Consider the following 24,275-nt stretch of genomic DNA (forward strand, 5'->3'; position numbering starts at 1 on the left):
AAGACAAAAATAACTAGGAGGCAGTACCGCTCATTTGTGTCAACTCCCTCTCAGCTGTGGTGGGGTTGTACCCAGCCTGGGTCCAATCTCCACCACTGCCCACTCAGAGAAGGTAAGTAAGCAGGTGATAGTTGCTATTTCTTCTCATTGCTGCTGTCATCATTCACTTCTTGCTGCTGTCATCACCACTCCCTTGGGTGGATCAGTGAGCAGGCATTGTGGAGATGGAAAAAAGAGGAGGAGCAACCACCTGCTCACCTGATTTCTGTCTGTCTGTCAAGGCTGAGTGGATCGAAGTGACAGGCTGAAGGAGCAGAAACAACAGCCACTCCTCTGAACTCCCTCTGAAGACTTCCTTTCTTTACTCCAAAGTAATAATACAGGCTATTATTCTAACTATTACTTAAGCATAACTTACTTCTAACCCCTTCCTTTACTGCTTTTGTACTGTTATGCAAATTTGAAATACCTTGTTGTAGGGCATCAGTGCTGTATTTGTGTGAGGAATTTTGATGGATATCTAATTTATAGGATCTGGATACAAGACGATGGCAGACCACTATGGCTACGGGGAAAACATTTATTACAGGTAGGTGTTTAGATCTCTTGGCATCCCTCTGATATCTTCAGAGGACTCTGCACACCACTGGTTTTTTGGTTGTTTTTCCTTGCACATGAGCTTTAGCCTGTAGCTTTTCTTTGTTATGAAAGTTTGGATTCTATAAATTCATCCTGTATTTTGCTCAGATCTTGGAAAGCTGTGCAAGGGGTCTCATTTTGTTGGAAAATTTGAAGTTCCCAAATGCAGGTAGGTTTTCTCTACTGGCAATAACAGAAAATCCATATGGATTTTCCCAGAAAAGGGAAACCTATCTGCATTTGGAAACTTCAGACAGAGGCATATTTTAATAAAGATTGGTACCATTTGAAACAAATTTCCTGTTACAGAAAAGCTATATAAACAGATTGCAGAAAATCTGGGATGTTTTCATTGCAGAAGGGGATAGAAACTTACTTTTTAAAAATCAAAGCTGGGAATTCACAGAACCTGTTACACATTGTTATAAGAGTAAATCAGTATACCCATATGGAAATGATTAATGTTTTAAAGCTCCCCAGTTGTGGGGTAGGGGGAATGGCTGCCATGGGAAAAGGGGCAGGAAAAATGGCTACCATGTGGGTGAGAAAATCTGAACTTTCCCTCCCACACAGCACCAAATCAAGCTTTGCTGCAGTCTTTCCCAAAACTTCAAAGCAAACCAATATTTGAGAAAGACTGAAGAATAGCCAAGGAAATCCTGGGAGGTACATGAATGCACCCCAATTTTGTGGGGAAGCAGGGGAAACTGTTGAGAATTAGGTAGCGAGCTTCATTGCATGTCAGACAGACAAGGATTAATATTGATTGTATAGGATGCTGACCAGTTGTAAAAGATGATGTAATCTCAAATGTGTCAATTAGCCATTGGTCAGTGGGAACTTCATTGTAGACATGCTTGTTGTCACGTACACAACTAATCTACATTTTACTGCTTTTGCTATTTCCTTTGTGTTGTAGTGAAGGCAGTAGCGAGTTACAATTTGGATCTCATCTAGTGAAGATGGGGTATTTCTGTTCTTTAGAAATACCAAGTTTGTAAGCTTAGAACCTGCCAGGACCATTCTGGCAAGTTTAGGAAACTTAGCAATGTAGAGAGGAATTTATTGTTTTAATCTCCCGTGAACCTTTTCCCGGATTTAGAAAGTAAAGGTTGATATTTTTACTAAGACAAACGACTCTGTCTTTTGTGTGTGCGAATGCTTAACTCTGACTCTCACTAGCCATAACCACACGATCCATAACCTCTGATTAATGGTAGCAACTGATTCCAACAGAAACCCCACTTCCCAACAGCCCTGAACCCATGGCAGATAACCCATGTGTTAAAATCACAGTCAATGGATATTTGCATACTCTGTGAAGAGGAAGGAGTGCATTTATGAGGGTCCTGCCCACACGAGTGCCATTTTCCTTGCCTCCGATCCCTCACAGCTGTTAATTTCCACCCCTGTGGGAATTGTTATTGTGCTATAGAATGGTTACATTACAGTGATCTATTGCTACAATCAACTAGTTCCTCTGAACTCCTAGCTTCCATTTTTATAAAAGGTAAGATTCTAGCCCCTTTTATTGCAGAACACAACAAAAAGGACTAAAGACTTACCTTTCTAAGAATGAAAGCTGAGAATTCAGAGGAACTAGTTGATCATGGCCATAGATCATTGTGCTGTAGAAGAATAGCAATTACCATTTTTTTAAGTCAGAAGAATGGCCACTGATGGAGGAAAGGGCACACCTGGTTGGATGTCCTGTTGCCAGTGCGAATGCCTTGCAATCATGGCAGAGATGACAGGGAAATGGAGAATCTTTGCCATGTGGATGCAGCCCATGTCTGCAAATGTACTCCATATCTCCCAAGGAAAAGTTTGGAACGTTTTGTCTTTTCAGTCCTATTACCAATTAACGGTTTTGTTAAGTAAGTAATGAGTTCCCCTACCAAAACCCCCCGCTGCTGTTTATTTATCATTTATGGAGCTCCATTCAGATAGATAAGGCGGCCCTAGCTGACAGGCCATGGTTTTTACCCAGTCTGGCTGTAAGGAGCACTAGTGAAAGGATGCTGGAATTTAAGGTAAGGGGGGCATAGCTAGACGTTTCGAAAACTGAGAGGCATTTCGGCTTCATTTATCTTTCCGCTTTCTCCACAGTGCAAGTGAGTCCAGCTTCAATGGAATTAGCGGCATGACTCGACCAAGCGGCAAGGCCATTTACCGTAAGGCCTCTCATATTGTTCTTCTCTTCCTCCTTCAACACATCCAATGTTGCCAGATAATCTATTGAGAATCATCAGCCCAGGTTCTAAAGATTCTCAGCTTGAGAAGGCAGGATATAAAAATAAATAACGTAAATAAATAAATAATATTGGAACGCAGGAAGAAAACCCCAACTATAGCTGCCTCAGTCAACTCTGTAAAGCTACTTCCTCTCAAGAAAGTGCCTCAGAGGCATATGGTTGCCATGTCCCTTTCCCACATCATGCTGCGACAACCTCATACATAAACTAATCCAAAGGGATCTTCTTCCACTTGAAAAAAAATGCTGAAGGAATTCTCTTTCATTTACACAGGAAGCCACACTGAGCAAACTCTCCAATCTTCCATCAGATTTCCCCCTCCTGCTGTTGACTGAGACTCTCTGGCCATGCTAAAGACTGTTGGAGCTGAAATTAGAGCAATATTCACCCACCCTTAATTCTTGTATCCTTTGCATACAAGAATGCAAAAGGTCTTATGCCTTTTATTCTTGCGTGCAGAAGAGGATTCTCACAAGTCTGGCAACATGACTGAACACATCTTCAGTTTGCTTCCTTCAATCTGTCTCCTCTCTCTCTCGGTCCTGCAGGCCAGCGAAAGGAATACATTGAATCGATGATAAACAAGCAACATGAATTTCAACACCGGGTGGAGGTAGGAGAGGACTCCAGAAGCACAGAAAACTCCATTCCATCCAGTTGCAGCTCTCATTTAGCAGTGTCAGCTTATACAGTCTCTTCTGGTTTGCTAGTCTGTTGGTAGCCACACACCCTCCCGCAGGTGGGCCACTTAGTGCTCAGATTTGAAGAGTCCTCCGAGATCCTGCACTAGGAGACTAGCAGCGCAATCCTGTGCAGAGTTTCTTCTGTCTAAACCCATTGATTTCAGTATGGTTAGACTGGAATAACTCTGCGCAAAAATTCCACTGTACATCTGTCAACTGATGAAAGATAGTTTAGTTGATTTATTAATCTGTCTAAATATAAACACATGTGTACTACCCAGAATTTTAATATATTTTAATACTTTCTTCCATATATACAAAAACTCCTAGAACCAACATTTCAGGTGGGTAGCCGTATTGGTCCGCAGTTGAGTCGCCAACCTCTAGGTAGCAGCTGGAGATCTCCTGCTATTACAACTGATCTCCAACTGATAGAGATCAGTTCCCTGGAGAAAATGGCCTCTTTGGCCATTGGACTCTATGGCATTGAAGTCCCTCCCCTTCTCAAACCCTGCCGTCTTCAGGCTCCATCCCCAAAAACCTTCCGCCAGTGGCGAAGAGGGTTCTGGCAACCCTAGGCGGCAGTAGAAGTGCAAGACTTGAATCCAATAGAATCTTAGAGACGAACAAGATCTCCAGGGTGTCAGCTTTTGAGAGTCAAAGCTCCCTCCATTTCCCACGTGCTCAACTTTCTCCTGAGTTTCTTGGTAGTCAATCCACAAGCATTGGAACCGGTTTAAGCACGGTTCTTCTGCACGTCTGCCTTCCCTCTGCATTTTCACAGTTGTGGAGTCAGTTTATTTTCTTCTGCACATGCCTTAAATAATGAGGATTTTCAAGCGAGGCTGCTGTCGCCATCGGTGGTTTCATCGGCGGCATCACAGCATGTTTTTAAAAATGGCAAAAAAAAATTAGGGCCATTAAAAAACCCTGAAACCACTCATCTTCAGGGCAGGGCGGGAGGGGGGACTAGTTTGATGATGATGACTGTCCAATCGTTGTAAAGTGGGCTGATGGTACGTGGGAGTTGATGGGACAAAGAAAACCGACAAAAACATTATGCACAAGGAAAAAGCTGACTCAAAATGTCAGAGGAAAAGGGATTTCAAAAGAACCAGAAATAATGGGGAATAACCCAAAAAACAGAGGTGAAAACTAAAGGCACAAAAATAAATGCGGAAATTGGGGCATAAACCAAAGTATTATGGGGCCAGAACCATTGGAAAAAACCCATGCGGAAAAGTCCAAAAAGTCCTTCAATTGATTAATGTATGCCCTCAACACATAGTCCCATCAATTAGAATATGCCTTCACATAAAAACTTCTTCTCCTAATTAATCAGCTCATGAGTTAATTGATTAATCTGCCCATTTGCAGCCCTTATGGAGAAGACCCGTAGTGTAACGCCCCACAGCCCAGTAACACCCAAAGCCCAATAAACAGTAACAGTACATTCTGCCCCCTGTCCTAGGAGCTGTTTGTATGTTCAGCTAACCTGCCTGCTCTGACTATTGAACACTTCTATCTACAGCACCTTCTTACTAGCTACGTGGATGGCAAGGACATTTGCAATGTAGAGAATTGTATGGGACGGCTGAAGTTGATGATTGCACAAGGCCAGGTGTGGGGGCAAGACATGCTTCTGAAGGTGAAGAATCAGAATTTACTACTGACTGACATTGAAGCAGAGGTGAGCAGAGCTGCCTTCTCTTCTTTTGAACATCATTTATACCCACAGGGGTGGCAAAATGTGAAGTGTAGCCGGGTGTGCATCTTAGAACCCAAGACCCATAATTCCAAGGACCAAACCATCCATGACTAGATCCTCAGACATGTATTTTAGACATAAAAAAATAACTCTGGAGGGGTGCAGCAATATGCCTGAGGAGTGGGAAAGTGTTTTCCAGCCCAGTGCTAAGGAGTAGGGTTGCTAGGTCCCACTTCACCACCAGTGAGAGGATTTTGGGGCGGAGCCCGAGGAGGGTGGGGTTTGGAGAGGGGAGGGACTTCAATGCCATAGAGTCCAATTGCCAAAGCAGCCATTTTCTCCAGGGGAACTGATCTCTATTAGCTGGAGATCAGTTGTAATAGCAGGAGATAGCCAGCCACCACATGGAGGTTGGCAACCCTACTAAGGGGTGTGTGCTTACACTGTGCTCAGGGATGGCATAGACACGTCGCCTCCTGAACAGCTTCCTTTGGTGCCGAGGGTAAAAGAAAAGAAAATCCCCCCAAGCCCCGTGAAACTCCTCCATAGAGTTTCACGGGGCTACGCCTACCTTTTTGCAGGCATAACTCCATGGCAGCATAAAGGGGCATTCCCAGGCCAAAAGAGGTTAGGGAGCTGACTAATGCCAGCTCCACCCCCAGGAGCGCCCCAGGAATGCCCCATTGATGCCAGCGCAAGGTTTTGTGCTGGAAAAATGCTCCTGGCAAGGCAGCTCTGACACCTGAGCTTCGTGCTGCCATGCAGCCCCCCTATACCAGCAAAAGTGCCCCTGCGCTGGCATCTGCGCCCACTTAGCCGGTGCAAGTGGCACTTACGCTGGTGTAGGGATCACACCACCTCCTCACCAGCTTCAGCCCCCCCCCCCCCCCACTTCAGGATTGCTCAGTTAGTCTCGGTGCCGTTTCTCTGATCAGAATTCTCCCCTCCCTCTGGCTGCTAGAAGCTCCAGTAGGAAAGAAGACAGGCATAATAAGGGACCCTGTTCATAGCAGAACGGTAATTTTGGGTTGGGGAAATGGAGTGGGGGAGGGTTACTCAGCATCGCATCTCTCATCTATTCACAGTTGTTCTTTGCAGCTCGAACACATTATACAGATCTTTTCCATGGAGAAGCAGCATAGCTTTTTCTAAATAAGCAATTAATGAATAGGGATCTAATCTTGGTCCCTGGTGTCATGGGTAATTTGGCCCTAAATACCTGACAAATATGGGATATTATTATCAAAAGACCATACTGAACTAGTCTGGCAGAAGATGGATGATCTTTCTTTCTCATTTTCTCGTGGGTTCCGTGGGAGAGCTGCCCCATCGCATCCCTCAGATATCAGCTATGGAAAACTCTGATAGGTGGGATTTATAGTTGCTAAGGACCAACTTGCCTGCTTAACCCCTGCTGATTGCCTGCAGGAAGAGCTGGATTCGTACCCTCTGGAACACGTCCAAGAATGTGCCTGCATCCTTGACAGCTGCATCTACAACTCCATTTTGGCTATCACTGTGAAAGAAGTGAAATTACACAGGACCAGTATCATGCTCTTTCAGTGTGAGGAGATGGGGGTGAGCAAAATCCAGGATCTCTCATTCTCTGTCTGCATTATTTTGACCTCCTGCACCCACCACAATCTGCAATGCTCAAGTATGTGTCCCACAGGCCACATTGCTTCCATAGCCCAGTGGCAACTTCTTACCCAAGGGGATGAGAAGGTTGTGTGGGTGTGTCAAGTGCCATCAAGTGGCTTCTGATTCATGGTGAGCCTATGAATCAATGTCCTCCAAAATGTCTTATCATTAACAACCTTGCTCAGGTTTTGCAAACTGAGGGCAGCGGCTTCCTTTATTAAGTCAATCCATCTCATGTTGGGTCTTCCTCTTTTCCTGCAGCCTTAAACTTTTCCTAGCAATATTGTCTTTTCCAGTGAGTATTGTCTTGTCATAATGTGACCAAAGTATGATAGCCTCAGTTTACTCATTTTAGCTTCTAGAGAGAGTTCAGGCTTGATTTTATCTAAAGGTAAAGGTAAAGGTCCCCTGTGCAAGCACCGGATCATTCCTGACCCATGGGGTGACGTCACATCCCGACGTTTTCTAGGCAGACTTTGTTTGCAGGGTGGTTTGCCAGTGCCTTCCCCAGTCATCTTCCCTTTACCCCCAGCAAACTAGGTACTCATTTTACCGACCTCAGAAGGATGGAAGGCTGAGTCAACCTTGAGCCGGCTACCTGAAACCAACTTCCTTTGGGATTGAACCCAGGTCGTGAGCAGAGTTGGGACTGCAGTACTGCAACTTACCACTCTGTGCCACGGGGCTCTAGAACCCACTTAATTGTCTTTTTGGTGGTCCATGGTATCCGTAAAACTCTCTTCCAACACCACTATTGAAAGGAATCTACTTTCTTCCTGTCAGCTTTCTCCACTGTCCAACTTTCACACCCATGCATAGTAATAGAGAATACTATGGCATGAATTAACTTGATCTTGGTCACCAGTGACACATCCTTACACTTAAGAATCTTTTCTAGCTCCTTCAAGGCTGCGGTTATGCAGGACAAATTGCTAAATCATGCTGTTATTGTCAAAGGAACTGAAAATGATCTGTGTTCAGCTGTTCCATCCTTGAGCATGTCTGATATTAGATATCCAAGGAAGACCATTGCAGGGGAACTTTGGTGGATCTTGCTGACTACTAGAGGTATAATCTGCAGGGCTTTTACTCTCCACTAGGCACAGTTGATGAAAACCAAATTGGAGAAGGTCATTGAGGAACTGAGAGACGAACAGCAGAGTCAGCATGTGCTCAGGTAAAAGGGCAATTAGGAACAGTACTTACACCCAGACCTGTCTCCTACAGAATCAGATTTTAATTCAGACATAATAATTCCCAGTGTATAGTTCCTGGATGGGATGTGGAATGGTATAGTACAGCCTGATCTCTTCAGATCTCAGAAGCTAAGCAGGGTCGGTACTTGGATGGGAGATACAAAGGAAGACTTTGTACAGGAAGGCAACAGCAAACCACCTCTACTTAATCACTTGCCGTGAAAACCCTATGTGTAGAGTTTTGTCGAGGCCCAATGGATCGTGATTGTGGTTAGAGAGAATCAGGTCAAGCACACAATAAAACATAGTCAAAGACTTTTCTCTTAGTCAAACAAAAATCCTTTACTTTCCTAAAATTAGGGAGGGTTACATGGAGTAAAAACAAATAACAATCTTTCTATCTAGTTCCCTATAAATCTTGCTAGGAATGCTAGCAGGTACTAAGGCTTAAATCCCTTTTGTCTGTGTTCCAGCTCAGGAGAGCTAAGAATAGGCATCTTGCTTCTGTGAGATTCAAAAGTAACTAACGCATCCTGCCCCAAAGTTTCACACCTTTAACAAAGGAACAGGGTAATAAACAATTCTGACTCCGTGCCTTTCTGCACGTTTGCAATGGCGATTCCCTAGCCAATAGAATACTTTCATCTGTCATTTCATCATCACCTTGAGACTATCTAAACTGTTGATATAAACAAGTTAACTCTTTAACTGCCCTGACAGAAACGGAACTCGCATGGAATCCCTAATACTATGGGGTTGCCATAAGTCATCTGTGACTCGACGGCACTTTATACACACACATAGTTCCCGGATACTGCTTTTCCAAAGCTTGAAGTTCTAAAGCAGATGCAGTTCAGAACCCCACCACAAAGAAGCACTGAATCTTCTTGGGCCAGCTGAAGGAGTTTTGGAGCCACAGATGAACAATGAGTTTGGAGTTTCCACTGCCACATTCAATATAGAGAAAATGAGAACAAATTTTTTACCTTTGTTTACATTCAAAACAAATATTGTAAAAATAAACATTATAAATTCACTTTTGTCTACTTTGATACCCATGAAAGCTTGGAGCTCTAGGTGACTGCCTAGTTCACCTACATGGTTGGGCTGGCCCTGCCTGTCTGGCCATTCATCAAGTAAAGTCTTGCTTGTGATTTCCCTTCTCTCTTGTCTAATACAACCTCACTGCCATCTCCAAAAGCTTCAGTCTAGCCAGTTCTTCAGAGGAGATTCCGCCAGTACTGTGCTTTTCCAATCCTTCTAGATTAAAGTTTAGTACTGGGGTATCTCAAGGATTTCTTTTTTCTTATGAACTAAAATGCCTTTTTGTAATTTCATCTCCAGAAACAATCTGGAGAACATGCTACATCAGCACAGCCAAGCATCCTTTAGGGACAGCCCCTATAGGCATGTCTGGGACAAAAGGGCAGGACTGCCGATGGAACCAGACGGTGCTTCTGCTCGATCCAAAACATCTGGGCAGTGGCAGGAGCAGCATCCTTGGGAAGTCAGCTCAGTTCCCATGGACTACAACAGAGGTGACTAAATGTTTACTTTACAGTTCCCTCTTTGTAAAATAAGGCTGCATTGGCACTTCCTCTTCTGATGAACCAGAGAGGCAGGGGGTTGAATGAGAGGACCAAGATAACAGTGTGTGAAAACAGGAAGAAGCCAGTGTCAGCACTGCTTAGGACTAGGGTTGCCAGCTCTGGGTTGGGAAATACCTGGAGATTTTTGGGGCAGACCCTGAGGAGGGCAGGGTTTGGGGAGGAGAGGGACTTCAATGCCATAGAGTCCGATTGAAAAAGCAGCCATTTTCTCCAGGGGAACAGATCTCTATCACCTGGCAATCAGTTGTAATGGTGGGAGATCTCTAGCCACCACCTGGAGGTTGGCAACCCTAATAACCACTATACAGGCATTGGGATTGAAGCCAACTGGGGCATATTTCATCAGGAAAGGGAATTAGAACATGGTGTGGCATTTCTGTTACTGATCTGGTTATGGAAAAATGTTAATGCTGCTTATGTTATTGTTATATGTTATTGTTTTACAGATGTATTGTTTGCTGCTATAGATACGTGCACTCGTTTTAATGCTGTTTAATGTTGCTTATAGTTGGATTTTATTGCTGTATCTATGGATTGTTTTAAATTGTTTAATAAGATTGTTAGCCACTCTGAGCCTGGCTTTGGCCAGGAAAGGGCAGCCCGTAAATCCAATAAATCAAATCAAATCAATCTTGGGGGCTCTCATCATTGCAGAAGCTGAACCGGCACTTAGAAAGCAGCGGCAGGATGAGTATGCATGGGAGGATTCTGGGTTTCAAACAACAAGGGACACAGACAGAGATTCTGTAAGTACTTTGGGCCTTTTATTGGATGCCAACTTTTGTTTAACCCAAACAGGGGCCCCTTTCCTGTGATGATTCTATAACATGTAAGACTGGAGTGCAGAAATATTGTTTGTCATTTGTGTACTCATGGCAGGAAATCACCATAGCCTGGGAAGTTGGCTAGATAAAGAGAAGGATAAAAATAATAGCTGTTGGGTACAGTCATGAATTGGAGGGAAGGTGGCATGGTATAGCCCGATCTCAACAGATCTCAGAAGCTAGGAAGGGTCAGTACTTGGACGGAAGACCACCAAGGAAGACTCTGCAGAGGAAGGCAATAGGAATTACCTCTGCTTATCACATGCCTTGAAAGCCCTTGTCGTGGTCCCCCAGGACACATACACCGAGCCGTTTCAAACCTCACAGGGGCAAGTCCAAGGGTTCAAGCCAAGGTCAGACAGAGAAAACAGTTCACAGCAGGCTCACGAAGATCAGGAGTATATAGGCACATTGCTTCCCCACAGCTACACCCTTTCCAGCGGCTTATAAACAGCACGCCACTCAGGCAGCCTGTAATTCTATGCACCTGCCAGCCGCCTCAGACTTGCTCCTGCAACACTCATCCCCGCTGCCAGTGCCGGGTTGGTACCGAGTTGCCAGTCCAGCATTTCGCCTCCAGTTCTGTAAGGCCTTACGTGTTTGCCTCCTCCGCTGTTCCTGCGACTCTGGTGATGAGGAGGTAGGGGGAGTGAGCAGACAGGCAGCTGGTTTTCTGCAGCCGGCTCAGAGCTGGAGGGCTGAGGAGCTCCTGCGCTGGTTCCTGGCTGCAGGTTTGGGTCTGGCCCCACAGGGGCTGCTTCTTCCTGTACCACCTCAGCTACTGGCTGTGGAGAGAAGCCAGGGCTGCTGGCTGACTCTTCATCAGAGGAGTCATCCGTGTCCCCTGGACCCAGCTGGGCCGTGACAGCCCCTTGCTGGAATAGCCCTGAGTCAGATGTGACTTGACCGCACTTCACACACCACTCACAGACATGAACTGCGGCTGCTTTGAAGAGCAGGTTTAAATCAAGAAGTGCCTCTTCTTTTGAGGACAAATGATTACCAGTTCCTGTGCGGAGACAGTTCAAAAACTGGTTCAAGACAACCAGGAAGATTGGCAGTTAGGAGCCAGGCTTACTAACACGGAAGGCAGAAATGTACAAGGCTCTAATCCTTTGTTCTAGGGGTTATTCTGGAACATGAGCAATGATAGCCAGTGCGCCAGGAAGAGCTTTATAGTGATGATTTACCTGCCTCCTCCCTTCCAAGCCTATACCTAGAGAGTAAATTAGACCACACAGCCCATAATCTCCAACGTTGCAGCCTTATATGATGCCTTGGGGAACTTGTGCTTCAGTCCAGGTTTCCCAGGGGGTCCTGAAGGACAGCTTTGAATGAGACACCTTTGCTGTAGATAGAGACTGTCTCCATTTCTGTTTCTTTCCTGGGTGCAGGAGATCTTGAACCATATCTTGAATGACATTGAGATCTTTATAGAGAAGCTACAGCAGACCAGTTACCCACTCGGTGATAAAAAGAAAAAAAAGACGTCAAAGAAAAATAAACATCAGAAGAGTAAGTAAGGGTGTTTCCGAAGGGGGAGGGGGCTGCCCAGGAAACAGGAGGTGCTACATTTAGTGGGGATGAAAGACCAATGCAACTGTGGAGGTTGTTTGCTGAATGAGGAATGTGCTTGATATCTGTGAAATGCTGGCAGCTCTTGCAGGCCATCTAGGAAGGGGCGGGTCAGCCTTTGGCTCATGAAACTGTAAGCCTAGTTGCTAGGCTGCATTCTGCCTTATCTAAACACACTTTACAACCTGAATGGAGATCACACTCCAATATGTCCACTTGGCACCATACACGCTCGCAGTAAATTCCCCAACCATGTATTTTCAAAGAACATTTGGAATAGAGAGCACAAGCCTGTGCACAGATCTAATATAAATATCAGAAAGGAAATGTGGTGTTTATTTGCAGATCATTTGCTTTGTATGTGGGAATACCAGTGAAAGCAGGCAGTCTTGACTCCTGTTATAGTGGCCTCATCCACAATTCCTTAAGACTTTGGATTGGAACTTACTGGCGGACAATATGATGAAGTCTACTAGGTTGAATCATACCAATTTTTTTCACTTCGTCTTGCCCAGTTCCCTTTCTCACTGTGGCCCTCTTCCCTCTTGGCTTTGTCCATGTGGGTCCCACATTCCTTGCATAGCCTTTCCAGTGGTCAAAAGGGAACCCATTTTTCATATTTTTTTACCAGTGAAAAGCTGTCAGGACCCAACCCAGTAACACTATAATCATATTGTTTGCATTTAACTGGCCTGTAAATCAGGTTCTAAGTAGTGTAAATACATTGATACTACAGAGTAGCATATGAAACCGGCAGTGCAATCCCCTGCAAAGTTATTCCAGTCTAAGCCCTTTCATTTCAATGGACTTAGACTGGAGTCACTTTCCACAGGATTGCACTTTGAGTGAAGAAGCCTGAGAAAAGGAGGCTGCAATCCCAAGAACACTTTCCTGGGAGTAATCCGCATTGAATGAAATGGAACTTTTTTCTGAGTAGACCTCTTTAGGACTGCTCCCAGAGTCTCTTGCAAGGGTGGAGCTAAACAGTCTGCATTTATTCTGTTTAGTGGTTTCCACACAAGGACCGACTTGTGTGGTTTCCCTGCTGCTGGTGCAGCTACTGATATGATGCAGCAGCAATGGGGCTTCCATATGGCAGCTTCCCTGCAATTTTTGTGCCTCTGTTCCCCAGTCATCCTCCTCCCCCTGGCTACTGAGCTTTTTCAATTAAAAAAAAATCAGCAATAGAATATCATTTTATCGATACACTTATAACAATAAATGTGATGGGTTCTCTGAATTCCGCTTTCAATTAAAAAAATGTCTCTATCCCCCTCGGTTGCAGAACTATAAGGGGAAAGGCAACAGAAGAAGCTAGAGACTTACTTTTTAAAAAGTGAAAACCTGTTACACATATTGCTATAACATTACAATATTCAATTGCCAACTGTTTTTAAAAAGCCCCCCAGTGGTAAGGGGAGGAAATAGCTACTGGAGGCTGCAGAGGATAGAGCCAAGGAAAATGGCTGTCATGTGGGTGGGAAAATCCAAACTTGCCCACCCACATGGCAGCCATCCAGACTTTACTTCAGTCTTTTCCCCAAACTTTGCAGTAAATCAGGTTTAAGAAAGATTGGAGAATGAGGAAAGCCAGGGAGGTACACAAATGTACCACACTGCTGTGGGGAAGCGGGGGAACCACTTCTCAACAGCATTGAACCCGGAGCCAATAACCCATGCAGAAATGACCCCAGTCTTTGGAATGAGCAGACAGAGCGACAATCTGATCTTTTCTCTGGTCCTGCAGCACTGCCTCCAGAGCCTGAGTTCAAGGACTGTTTCCAGAAGATTAAATACAGCTTCAACTTGCTGGTAGGTCTACAGTCTGTGTGACCTTGTCAGACGTTTCCCCATCAGCAGTTGAGCTGGCTGCAGTTATGAAGGAAAGTATGTTCTCTATCTCCGTATGCCAAAGCATCTAGGATAGTGGCACACAGAGCTTCATTGTGTCCAGATGCAGACACTTATTTCAGATGGAGAGACCCATGGTGAATTTGTTTGCAGATATTTTGGCCCACTAAAGAACCATGAGCATAATAGAACTTAATCTTCTCACTGTTAACACAATTTTCCGAATTAAAAATTACTTCCATGACTGCATTTAGCTGGGGTAGAGGAAAATGAAAAGCACATTATTTCCTCCCCTGGGGGGACCATTTTCCACCAGAAAAATGGTGTTGGGAGTAACCGTGTTACCCACCCCCCCGCCTTCCCCAGCACCATGTTCCTAGTTGCCACCACTACCACCCAAGTGGAGCTGGTTTTTGGACCAAAGATACTTCAGGAGTCCTGATCGTCAACATCTCCTATAGGTTCAACCTTAAAGATAAGCTGGGGAAGGGAAGGCAAAGGAATGGGTAGGGAAGGGAGATCGGTTTCACAGTGTCAGAAAAAGGAGGTGAGTGTAATACATCCATCTAGTTGGAGCCACGATGATATTCTCTTACTGGAATGGAGATGGTCCTGACTTGTGGGAGGGTTCAGGGCCCCTTACCTTGGCTGGCAGAGGGCAACTGACCTTTAGCACAGTGAGCTTGCTGGGGGGAAAGGAAGCAAACTCTCTGCGGCTGCTCATTTTCTTGCCTGGACAAGACCAAGCTCATTTAATTATGCTGGGAGAATCAGACACATGGCCAGTGCCAAGCACCTGGCAAGGTTAAGCAGCAGCAGTAGCCAGCAAGTACTTGAAGGCCCACCAAACCAAAGCCCAGCAAAATCCAGTGCCATTCTTCATCCACCTTCCCTGCCAGAGACCCTGGGTTAAGTGTTTAGCATGATTAAATGAGCAGCAAGTATTTGTTATAGGAGTTTCTGGCAATGCAGGGGCGGGGGGTACTGCAGGTCTCTTGTCCAAGGGCTGGCAAAACCCTAGTGCCAGCTCTGGCTCAGACCCAAAAATATGGTTGGTTTGCTCTCCTGCATCTGTGCATTCATTTCTTGATGCCCAGGGTGGATATTGGGACAGAGGCCAGTGTTACAGGCAAATGTTCTTTTTTCCAGGCAATGCTAGAACATTCACTGCAGCAACCAAGCGCTCAGGATCTGCTTCATCTCATCTTTTCCACTTTGTCCACTGTGAGTATGCTGCCCAGGAAAAGTCTCATGATTTTTGCTTTTGGTGTTCCCTTATTAAAGACAATTATCATTTCCCACATAAATGTGGTTTTCTGGGATGTAGCACAGAAAAATCCCAAACCACTGAATTTCTCAGAGTTTCAGTCCCGGGGTGTTGAGCTTTTTGGTTTCAAAATGGAAGGTCATTTGTAGATCACCTTGGCAGTACCTAGTATGGTGGCCTATCCCACTTCCTCAGGTGTAGCATAGGAAGTGACAAACACCAAAGGGGACCCCATGGAGAGAACTGCTGGAACAGGTGTCCCCAACGTTTTTGAGCCTGCAGGCACCGTTGGGATTCTGACATTGCATGGTGGGTGCAGCCGAAAAATGGCTGCCACAGGAGGTGGAGCCAGTCATACAACGGTTGCTGCAGCTTACCTTCAAACACACAGTGAAGATCTTTGTGCTGTGATGGCAGCTGCTACCAAAGCAACATTTTTAAAAATCTGGCCAGTCAGTCAAATCTCCAGTGGCCAGTCAGAAGCCTTACTGGCCAAAAGCCCACCTGGCTCTACCCACTTTCTAAAAACACTTGGTGGGCACCAGGAAAGGTGTCGGCAGGCACCGTGCTGGGGACCTCTGTTCTAGAAAGAGCAAGCAGGAGATGAGTAGTTCCTTTTAGTCATCTCTAGGCTTCTTTTAAGCACTGAAGTAAGCACAGAGCACATCAAAGACATTTGCCATAAAGTGACCTGTACTGAAGTCTCCAGCATATTGCCTGCCAATGAAAAAATAGATCCTAACAATAGATCCCTGTGGGCTGAAATGAACAGAGTGGTGGGTTGACCAGTGCTTTGTAACACTTCTTTGCTGTCAATCTCCAGATTTTGTCCAGTTGTCCATGGACCAAACTGGCCTCTATGGTAGACTCGCCTTTGTTGATTCCGGAAGCTATTAGTCTGCTAAAGCGTTTCTTGAATTTGGATGAACAGGCTACATGGAAGAGCTTGGGAGATGCTTGGAGTCTCACTAGGTAAGGATGCTGGTAAGCAAGGAAATGAGAAAGCAACACATGGTAAATGAGTTGATAGTGGAGAAGAAATAGAATGCATACTACTTGCATATCTCAGTGCAACAGGAAGGATGTAACTTTGCAAGATTGTCTTTGAAGAACCTGTTCAGGGTTTAGGAAATCATTAAACATGAGAAACTGTCCAGGTAGAAATAGGCAATTTTATACAGAGAAAGGAGAGTGGCTCTGAGCCTTCTTTATACTGTTTGTCCCAGTCAATTAAAAGAGCAATTTTTTAAAATTGACTATAACACTGACTGTCAAGACTGGGTATGGTAATGCAACCAAGCTCACCTAGGTTTGGTACCAATTGTTCCTTGAGTAACATACAAAATAAAGCAAAGTAAAGCTTTATTAGAGAAGTTTTAAAAAGGTGTTAAAACAAGGCATACAGTTCTATGGTAGAAGGATGCAATAAAATACAAAGCTATCTATTTACTGGAGTCCAAAATACAGCACAATTGGTTCTTGAGGCACATAGTTTCCAGAGCATTGTAAAAGTACCTTCTTGCACCAAGGAAGAGTGAGGGAGAAAATTAAAGGGGAGGGAGGAATCTTCTCTGTGACTATACTTATGGGAAAAGCCAACCATAACCTCCTTGACCAGGTTAACTAATCATGGGGCAGTATTGAAGGAACCTGCTAGGGAAGGAGCAATTCCCTCCCTCCCTCCCATCCTAGATTCACAGCTGAAACACACAGGTTAATTACCTAGGCTGCTAACCGTCTTTGAAAAGTAACTGCTGTGTCTAACTTAGATGAAATGTTAGATCGGTATTTAAATATTTTAGATATGCTTAGGTCAGCTTGTACCAGGACTGTGCGAACCTCTTTCCCACCCACCTTAGAACAATACGAACAAAGAAATAGCTAGTTTGATAAGGGCTGCCGGAACGGCCTAAGAGAAGTAACTGCTGTGTGGGAGGGGTAACCTGACACCAGCAGAGCATCAGAAAAAAAAATTAAGTTAGAGGATTCCTTCAGATGGTTTCTTTCTCTCTTGACACTGACCAATATAGGTTTTACATTCAAACCCGATGCTAGGATCCCGGTTTGCATGTATAAGCAACCCATTTTTTTTGAAATGGCAGGGTTTTGTTTAAATGTGACTGGCCACAACAGACCTGTCGTCTGATCAAGCAGGGCTAATGTGCTTAATTTAAACTTGTATACTGTTCTTTAGCCTGATCTCATCAGATCTTAGAAGCTAAGCAGTGTCAGCTGTTAAGTCTGCGTGGGCAAGATTCAAGAGGTCGGAGATGGAGTTCAATGCAACCAACGTTTATTGTAGGGTAGAACAGAACTGGGGATACATTGGGAATGGTCCTGCTTATATGCCCCCGCGTGGCCGCCTGTGGCCGCTCCCCCTCTGATCCGTGATAGGGGGGGACAACCTTCCCGTGCCCAATGGGCAAGCTGCCCAATGGGCGCGCTGGCTTAGGGCCAATAGCGCTGCCCTGTTTTGGCCAATGGGGCGAGCAGGGCTAGGAGCCTTTGCCCAGGACTCAAGCTCCTAGGATTTCCCCCTGCTTACCTTCTAACACATACATAACATCCCTCCCCCCTAAGTCCGGACAATGCTCGAGCATACAAAGTCCTCAAGATAGGCCGGTCTTGTTTGGGCCCTTTGCGACTAGCGGGGAGCGGAAACAGAAGTTGCTGGAGCTGGGGGCATCCATAGATCGGGGATCACGGCACTGCTCATGCCTGAGGCGGCGGTTGCTTCCGCCGCCCGAGCTTCGGGGAATGCCGTCCGTGAGGCTGTTGGTGACTCACCTATCAGCTCACGGTCCGCCGCTCCGGCGACCTCCGGGTCCGTGATGCTGGGGAGCGCTGGAGTCACCGTGGCGGGGTTGAGGTTGGCCGGGCAGCGGCGCAGTTGGTCGATGTGCCGCCTCAAAACTCGGCCTTCCGGGGTGGCGACCCAGTATGATACCGGGCCGGTTGCTTCCTGGACTGTAGTTCCGGGCATAGACGGGGTCTTCCTGCTCGATGACCCTCGGGGCGGCTGAGGGTGCCTCTTGGCCGGTTTTATCGGGTGCGAGTCCTGGGTGTAGGCGGTCGAACAGCATCTTAGGTTGGCGACCCATCAGGAGCTCGGCAGGGCTCTTCCCGGTCGCGGAGCTTGGGGTGACGTGCTGGGCTAGTAAAAAGTCCGCCAGGTTTGCATCCCAGTCTCCGTGGGTGAGTCGCTGCAGGGCTTCTTTTGTCGTCCGGACCATCCGCTCAGCCTGGCCGTTGGTGGATGGGTGGAAAGGCACCGAGGTCACGTGGCGAATCAAGTTCCTTGCCATAAAGTCCTGGAATTTGGCCGACGTGAATTGTGAATTGTGCACCGTGTCCGGCAGGCCGTGGGTCGCGAAAAGGCTGCGCAGCTCCCAGACGACCCCATACGCCGTCATGGATGGGACGGTGACTACCTCCAGCCATTTGGAGTAGGAGTCGACCATGACCAAGGAAGTCTTACCCTGAAAGGGGCCCGCGAAATCAATATGTATGCGGGACCAGGGAGTGCGGGTCGATTCCCAACGTTGAGTTGAAGCCTGTGGCATTTCCGGTCGGGACTCCTGGCAGGGTCGGCACCGGCTGACCCACTCCTCAACAGCGGCGTCGATGCCTGGCCACCAGACGTAGCTCCTGGCTAGCGCCTTCATTCGCACGATCCCCGAGTGGCAGGCGTGCAGGGCCTCCAGGACCCGGTGTCGTAGCTTTGGCGGAACGACAGCTCGGCTGCCCCACAGCAGGCACCACTTGTGTAGGGACAGCTCGTGCTGATGGGTAACGAATGGCTGGAACTCTCCGCCTGGCCGGGCCACCGGCCACCCCCTTCCCCACCCAGTTGAGAACCCGGGCCAGGGTGCAATCCTTCGCAATGTGGGCGGCAATGTCCGACGCGAGGAGGGGAGGTTCAGGCAGCGTCTCCAGGTGCATCATGTCGCAGGCAGGGGACGGGTCGGGGTCGGCAGCGTCGAGCGGCAAACGGCTGAGGGCGTCCGCATTGGCGATGCACTTCCCGGGGCGGTGCAGGAGCCGAAACTCATAAGCGTTCAAGAAAATTGACCAACGCAGCATCCGGGGCGACAAGATCTGTGGAGTCTGTCGGTCCGGAACAAACAGGCCCAAGAGCGGCTTGTGATCGGTCACAATAGAGAACGGCCGGCCGTAGATGAAGTCATGAAATTTCTTCATGCCGGCCACAACGGCGAGGGCCTCCCGGTCAATCTGGGCGTAGTTGGCTCCACCGGCGAGAGGGTGCGCGAGTAGAAAACGATCAGGGCATCCCGACCGTCAGGCATCCGGTGGCTGAGGACAGTGCTGACGCCGTAGGGGGATGCATTGCACGTCAGCTCCACCGGCAGCCCCTCGTCGAAATGTACGAGAAGACGAGTCGGAAAGAAGTCCCTTGGTGGCAATGAAAGCATGCTGCTGGACGGGCCCCCAGGCCCATGGGGTGGATTTGTCCAGGAGGCGGTGAAGGGGCTCGGCTACCAATGCCTTGTTCGGGAGGAAGGCATGGTAAAAGTTCAGGAGCCCGAGAAACGCCTGGAGCTCCTGCTTGCTGTTGGGTGGGAGGGGCGCCATGGATCGCCTTGACCTTGGCCGGCGTGGGATGAATGCCGTCGGCATCGACCAAGTACCCCAAGAATTCAACCCAGGGCAGCCCCAGCTGGCATTTCTACTGCTTCACCGTGAGGCCGACGTCCCAGAACTGGCCGAGAACCCCGCGGATGCAGTCCAGCCGCTGTCCGGCAGAGTCAGCAGCGATGAGGACGTCATCAAAGTATGGGACAACGCCAGGCAGCCCCTTCAGCAGGTCTTCCATGAAGTTCTGGAAGATGCCTGGGGCTGTGCTGACCCCAAACTGGAGGTGCATGACCCGGAAGGCCCCACGGTGGGTCACGATGGTCTGAGCCTCCGCAGCTCGGCGTCCACTGGCAACTGCTGGTACACTTGCGCAAGGTCCAGCTTTGTGAAGACCCGGCCCCCGGCGAGGGAGGCCAGGAGGTGGCTCACAACCGGCACAGGGTAGGCGTGGCTCTGCAGTGCTCTATTGATAGTGCACTTATAGTCCATGCAGATCCAGACCTCCCCGTTCGCCTTCAGCGGCGTGACAATCGGAGTCTCCCAGCGGGTGTTGGGGACAGGCTTCAGGACACCCTGAGCGATGAGGCGGTCGAGTTCGGTGTCGATCCAGGCCTTGAGTGCGAAAGGGAACCCGGCGAGGCAAGAGCTGCGGGCCAGCCGGCGTGTGATTCAGCGAGGGCGGACTGGGCTGCCTACCGGCCACTGTGGAATGGCGGAACGAGAGTGATTTCAGTAGGTCAGCCGGCCGCTTTCCAGTCCTTCATCGCCACTGTTAAGTCTGCGTGGGCAGGATTCAAGAAGTCGGAGACGGAGTTCAATGCAACCAACGTTTATTGTAGGGTAGAACAGAACTGGGGATACATTGGGAATGGTCCTGCTTATATGCCCCCCTGGCCGCCTGTGGCCGCTCTCCTCCTGATCCGTGAAAGGGGGGAACAACCTTCCTGTGCCCAATGGTGCACACTGGCTTAGGGCCAATAGCGCGGCCCGGTTTCGGCCAATGGGGTGAGCAGGTTAGGAGCCTTTTTCCAGGACTCAAGCTCCTAGGATTTTCCCCTGCTTACCTTCTAACACATACATAACATCAGCCCTGGTTAGTATTTGGATAAGAGACCACCAAGGAATTCCAGGGTCACTACGCAGAAACAGGCAATGGCAAACCTTGTCTTTTGCCTTGAAAACCCTATGGAGTCACCATTAAGTCAGCTGCAATTTGAAGGCAAAAAAACAACAACAAAAACCTATTCTTTATCAAAATCAAGATGGCCTTTCTTTAACACCGAACTGTGCAGTTCAGGCAATTGTGATTTGAAATCGTGTGACTGAATGAAATTAATTTGAAGCGGAATTTATGTGGTTATTTTACTTCATTTATTCCCTGCCTTTGTCCCCCAGTGGAGACTCAAAGCAGCTTAACATGGCTCTCCTTCCCTCCATTTTATCCTCACAGCAAACCTGTAAGGTAGATTAGGCTGGAAGGTGGGTGACTGGTCCAGGGTCACTCAGCAAGCTTCCATGGTGCAGTGGGGATTTGAATGTGGGTCTCCCAGACCCCTAGTCCAACCCTCTAACCACTATACCACGCTTGATCTAGAAACTCTCGAGGTGATGGGTACTGCAGTCCGTATGACTAGAGCTGTCCTTGGTTCCACCTTAGTAGCTAGATCCATTTTTTAATGACCTGCACTACAAATTCTTTCCTCACAGGTCAGAATACCCAAATGGAGAATCTATCCCTCCATACAACCCTGTCTTCTCAGATGGATGGATACCTCCCACACCCCATAAAAAGGAGGCGTCTCTTGATCTCAATAAGGTGAGTTTCTCCCCAAAAGGTAGACAGCAGAACCAGGCATGGCTGCCTGTCCAATGCAACCCTCATGGGCAGCTCATTCAGTAGTAATTATTCTGTGTTGGTGAACCTATGTACTGATCTTGGCAACTACTTAGCCAAAAGCTTCTGAAGTTCAATCAACACCTAGCATGTTCTACTCTGGAAAGAACAGATACCACCAATTTACATCTGGCCCAGTCTAGTAAATAATTCCAGGTTTATAGTAATTTTGCTCCACTGCTGTTCTTAAAGAGAGAAACTATTATCCCCATAATTTATCAAAGAAAAAATGACAGGCTCTTTGGAACACGAAGGGTACTATCAAAGATGCAAAATCTACTGCTGTACATAACTGTGGTGATGGCTGCCAACTTGGAAGGCTTTAAGAGGGGAGTGGACATGTTAATGGAGGAGAGGGCTAATCATGGCTACTAGTCATAATGTGCAGTTGTACGGTTTCAGAGTATTATGTATCCAAGAACATGTGCATGGCATAGTCATATAAATGAAGTGAGCCATCAGACCTTCTGATCTGTTTAATGAACTTTGTCAGTAGTTTCTCTCTCACAACAATCTTTTGCCTATTCAATTATTGCATTTCCCCCCCACAGGCCCTCAACAGAAGCCAGAATACTTTCTCAGACAGGTATGCCCTCTTATTAAACTTACTAAGCTTACTACTAAAGTGACAGAAGATATTACTGGGAAACAGTTTGCAGTAGTGACTAGGGCTGTTGAAAAAAAAATTCGGTATAGTTCGGCTTCAGCAAAATTCGGCCCGTTTTTATTTGGGCCATGCCGAAGTCCGAACTCCCCCGCTTCGGATCCCCGGAAATTCGGGGGGGATCCGGAGTTTGGGGGGAAATTCCCCCCCGCGCCTTCAGGGGGATTCCCTGAAGGCGCGTGAGGTGCCCTTTAAACAAGCCCCTCTGCGCTGTCTGTGCAGGCAGCGCAGAGGGTTTCCAGACCCCCCCCCCAGCCCTGCCGGGACTCCCGTGGGGCTGGCAAGACCCTCTGCGCTGTCTGCGCAGACAGCACAGAGGGTTTCCAGACCCCCCCCCCAGCTATGCCGGGAGTCCCGGCAGGGCTGGGGGGGGGGCTTTAAATAGATCTGTGCCTCCCGGCCGGGAGGCACATATCTATTTAAAGGGCCCACCACACGCCTCCAGGGAAGCTCCCTGGATGCACACGGGGGGACTTCAAACAGGAGTCCCGGCAGGGCTGGGGGGGCTTTAAATAGATTTGTGCCTCCCGACTGGGAGGCACAGATCTATTTAAAGGGCCCGCCGCGCGCCTCCAGGGAAACTCCCTGGAGGCGCGCGTGGGGGGGGGAATACATCTTCGCCTTCCAGCTGGAAGGCGCAAATCTGTTTAAAGGGGGCGAATTCGCTGAATTTATCCGGGAACACCCTGAACTCGGCAAATTCAGCTCCCCAGTTTCCCCCCCCTTTTTTAGTTCGGTTCATCCAAACCGAAAAACTGCTGAATTGCGGGAAATTCAGCTGTTTTTCGGTTCGGACTGAACCGAATCAACAGCCTAGTAGTGACAGCAGAGTCAGGTTATCACACTCTATACATCACCAGTGTAGCACCACTAGTTTATTTCCTGGAACCTGTTTGCTTCTTGGGTATGGGGGATTAAAAAAATCCAAGGGGTATTGAATGTAATTATGGGGGGGGGGCAGGGAGCTTCACTCCCTACCAGCTGTTTGATACCAAATTGCTGTCTTTCACAACTGTACACTCCCAGCTTAGCCATAGACAGATTTCCTTATGTTTCAGGACTTGGTAACCTCTCCCTTGGGCCATGTAGGGAATAAACCCACCCCTTTCCTTGGAAATGGAAACCAAATAGCATCTCTTCTTCAAAGCAAAGAGCCAATCCTGGCTTTCCTCTGCCTTCTTGGACCAGGAGGTGCTTCAGAAATACTTGTGCCCACAGGGAGCACCATTCAGAAGCATTTGCTTCTGTAGAAGGATGCTTTACTTGGAGCCTCCCAACATTCTGTGATTGGCTCATCCTTATTGCAGACATATTGTGATGGCACCACTTCCTTTGCTAAAAATTCCAGAAAAGCCCACAGCCTTAACAAGGCTGAAGACTACTGGGTTGGGGAATTCCTGGAGATCTGGGGGTGGATCCTGGAGAGGTTTGGGTAGTGGCAAGACCTCAGCCCGGTATAATGCCATTCTACAAAGCAGCCATTTCCACCAGGGGAGATCACTTATAATTCCAGTAGATCTCCAGGCAACCCTATTGGAGACTGCTACTATACAGACGTGCACCCCAACAACACACTTGGGCTTACAGTGACATAAATGAGAGCTAAGATCAGCCTGCAGAATGAAGCATATGGTGCCATTGAACATAGGCATTTGTGGACATTGCTGACAAGTTGTATCTGACTTAAGGTGACCCTGTAGGGTTTTCAAGGCAAGAGATGAGCGGAGGTGGTTTGCCATTGCCTGCTTCTACATAGCAGCCCTGGACGTTCCACGTGGACTCTCATCCAAGTACTAACCATGGCCGACCTTGCTTAGCTTCCGAAATCTGACAAGATCAGGCTAGCCTGGGCCATCCAGAGGAGGGAATTTC

The 24,275-nt window shown here is 47.5% G+C and overlaps 1 protein-coding gene across 1 annotated transcript in view; it reads left to right on the forward strand.

Annotated features, from left to right (window-relative positions):
- The first annotated feature begins 548 nt into the window (after positions 1-548).
- The window catches only part of EPS8L3 (EPS8 like 3), a 29,727-nt gene continuing 6,000 nt past the window's right edge, over positions 549-24,275 (forward strand). The window contains exons 1-13 of the mRNA XM_056844800.1: positions 549-589; positions 2,749-2,813; positions 3,443-3,507; positions 5,109-5,267; positions 6,714-6,863; positions 8,027-8,103; positions 9,467-9,629; positions 11,951-12,071; positions 13,879-13,943; positions 15,132-15,206; positions 16,073-16,221; positions 21,553-21,661; positions 22,291-22,325. Of these exons, the coding sequence (XP_056700778.1) occupies positions 549-589; positions 2,749-2,813; positions 3,443-3,507; positions 5,109-5,267; positions 6,714-6,863; positions 8,027-8,103; positions 9,467-9,629; positions 11,951-12,071; positions 13,879-13,943; positions 15,132-15,206; positions 16,073-16,221; positions 21,553-21,661; positions 22,291-22,325 (1,274 nt within the window). The remainder of the gene's footprint in view (positions 590-2,748; positions 2,814-3,442; positions 3,508-5,108; positions 5,268-6,713; positions 6,864-8,026; positions 8,104-9,466; positions 9,630-11,950; positions 12,072-13,878; positions 13,944-15,131; positions 15,207-16,072; positions 16,222-21,552; positions 21,662-22,290; positions 22,326-24,275) is intronic.

The sequence above is a fragment of the Euleptes europaea genome, chromosome 2 (genome assembly GCF_029931775.1).
Source record: "Euleptes europaea isolate rEulEur1 chromosome 2, rEulEur1.hap1, whole genome shotgun sequence".
Lineage (NCBI taxonomy): Eukaryota > Metazoa > Chordata > Lepidosauria > Squamata > Sphaerodactylidae > Euleptes > Euleptes europaea.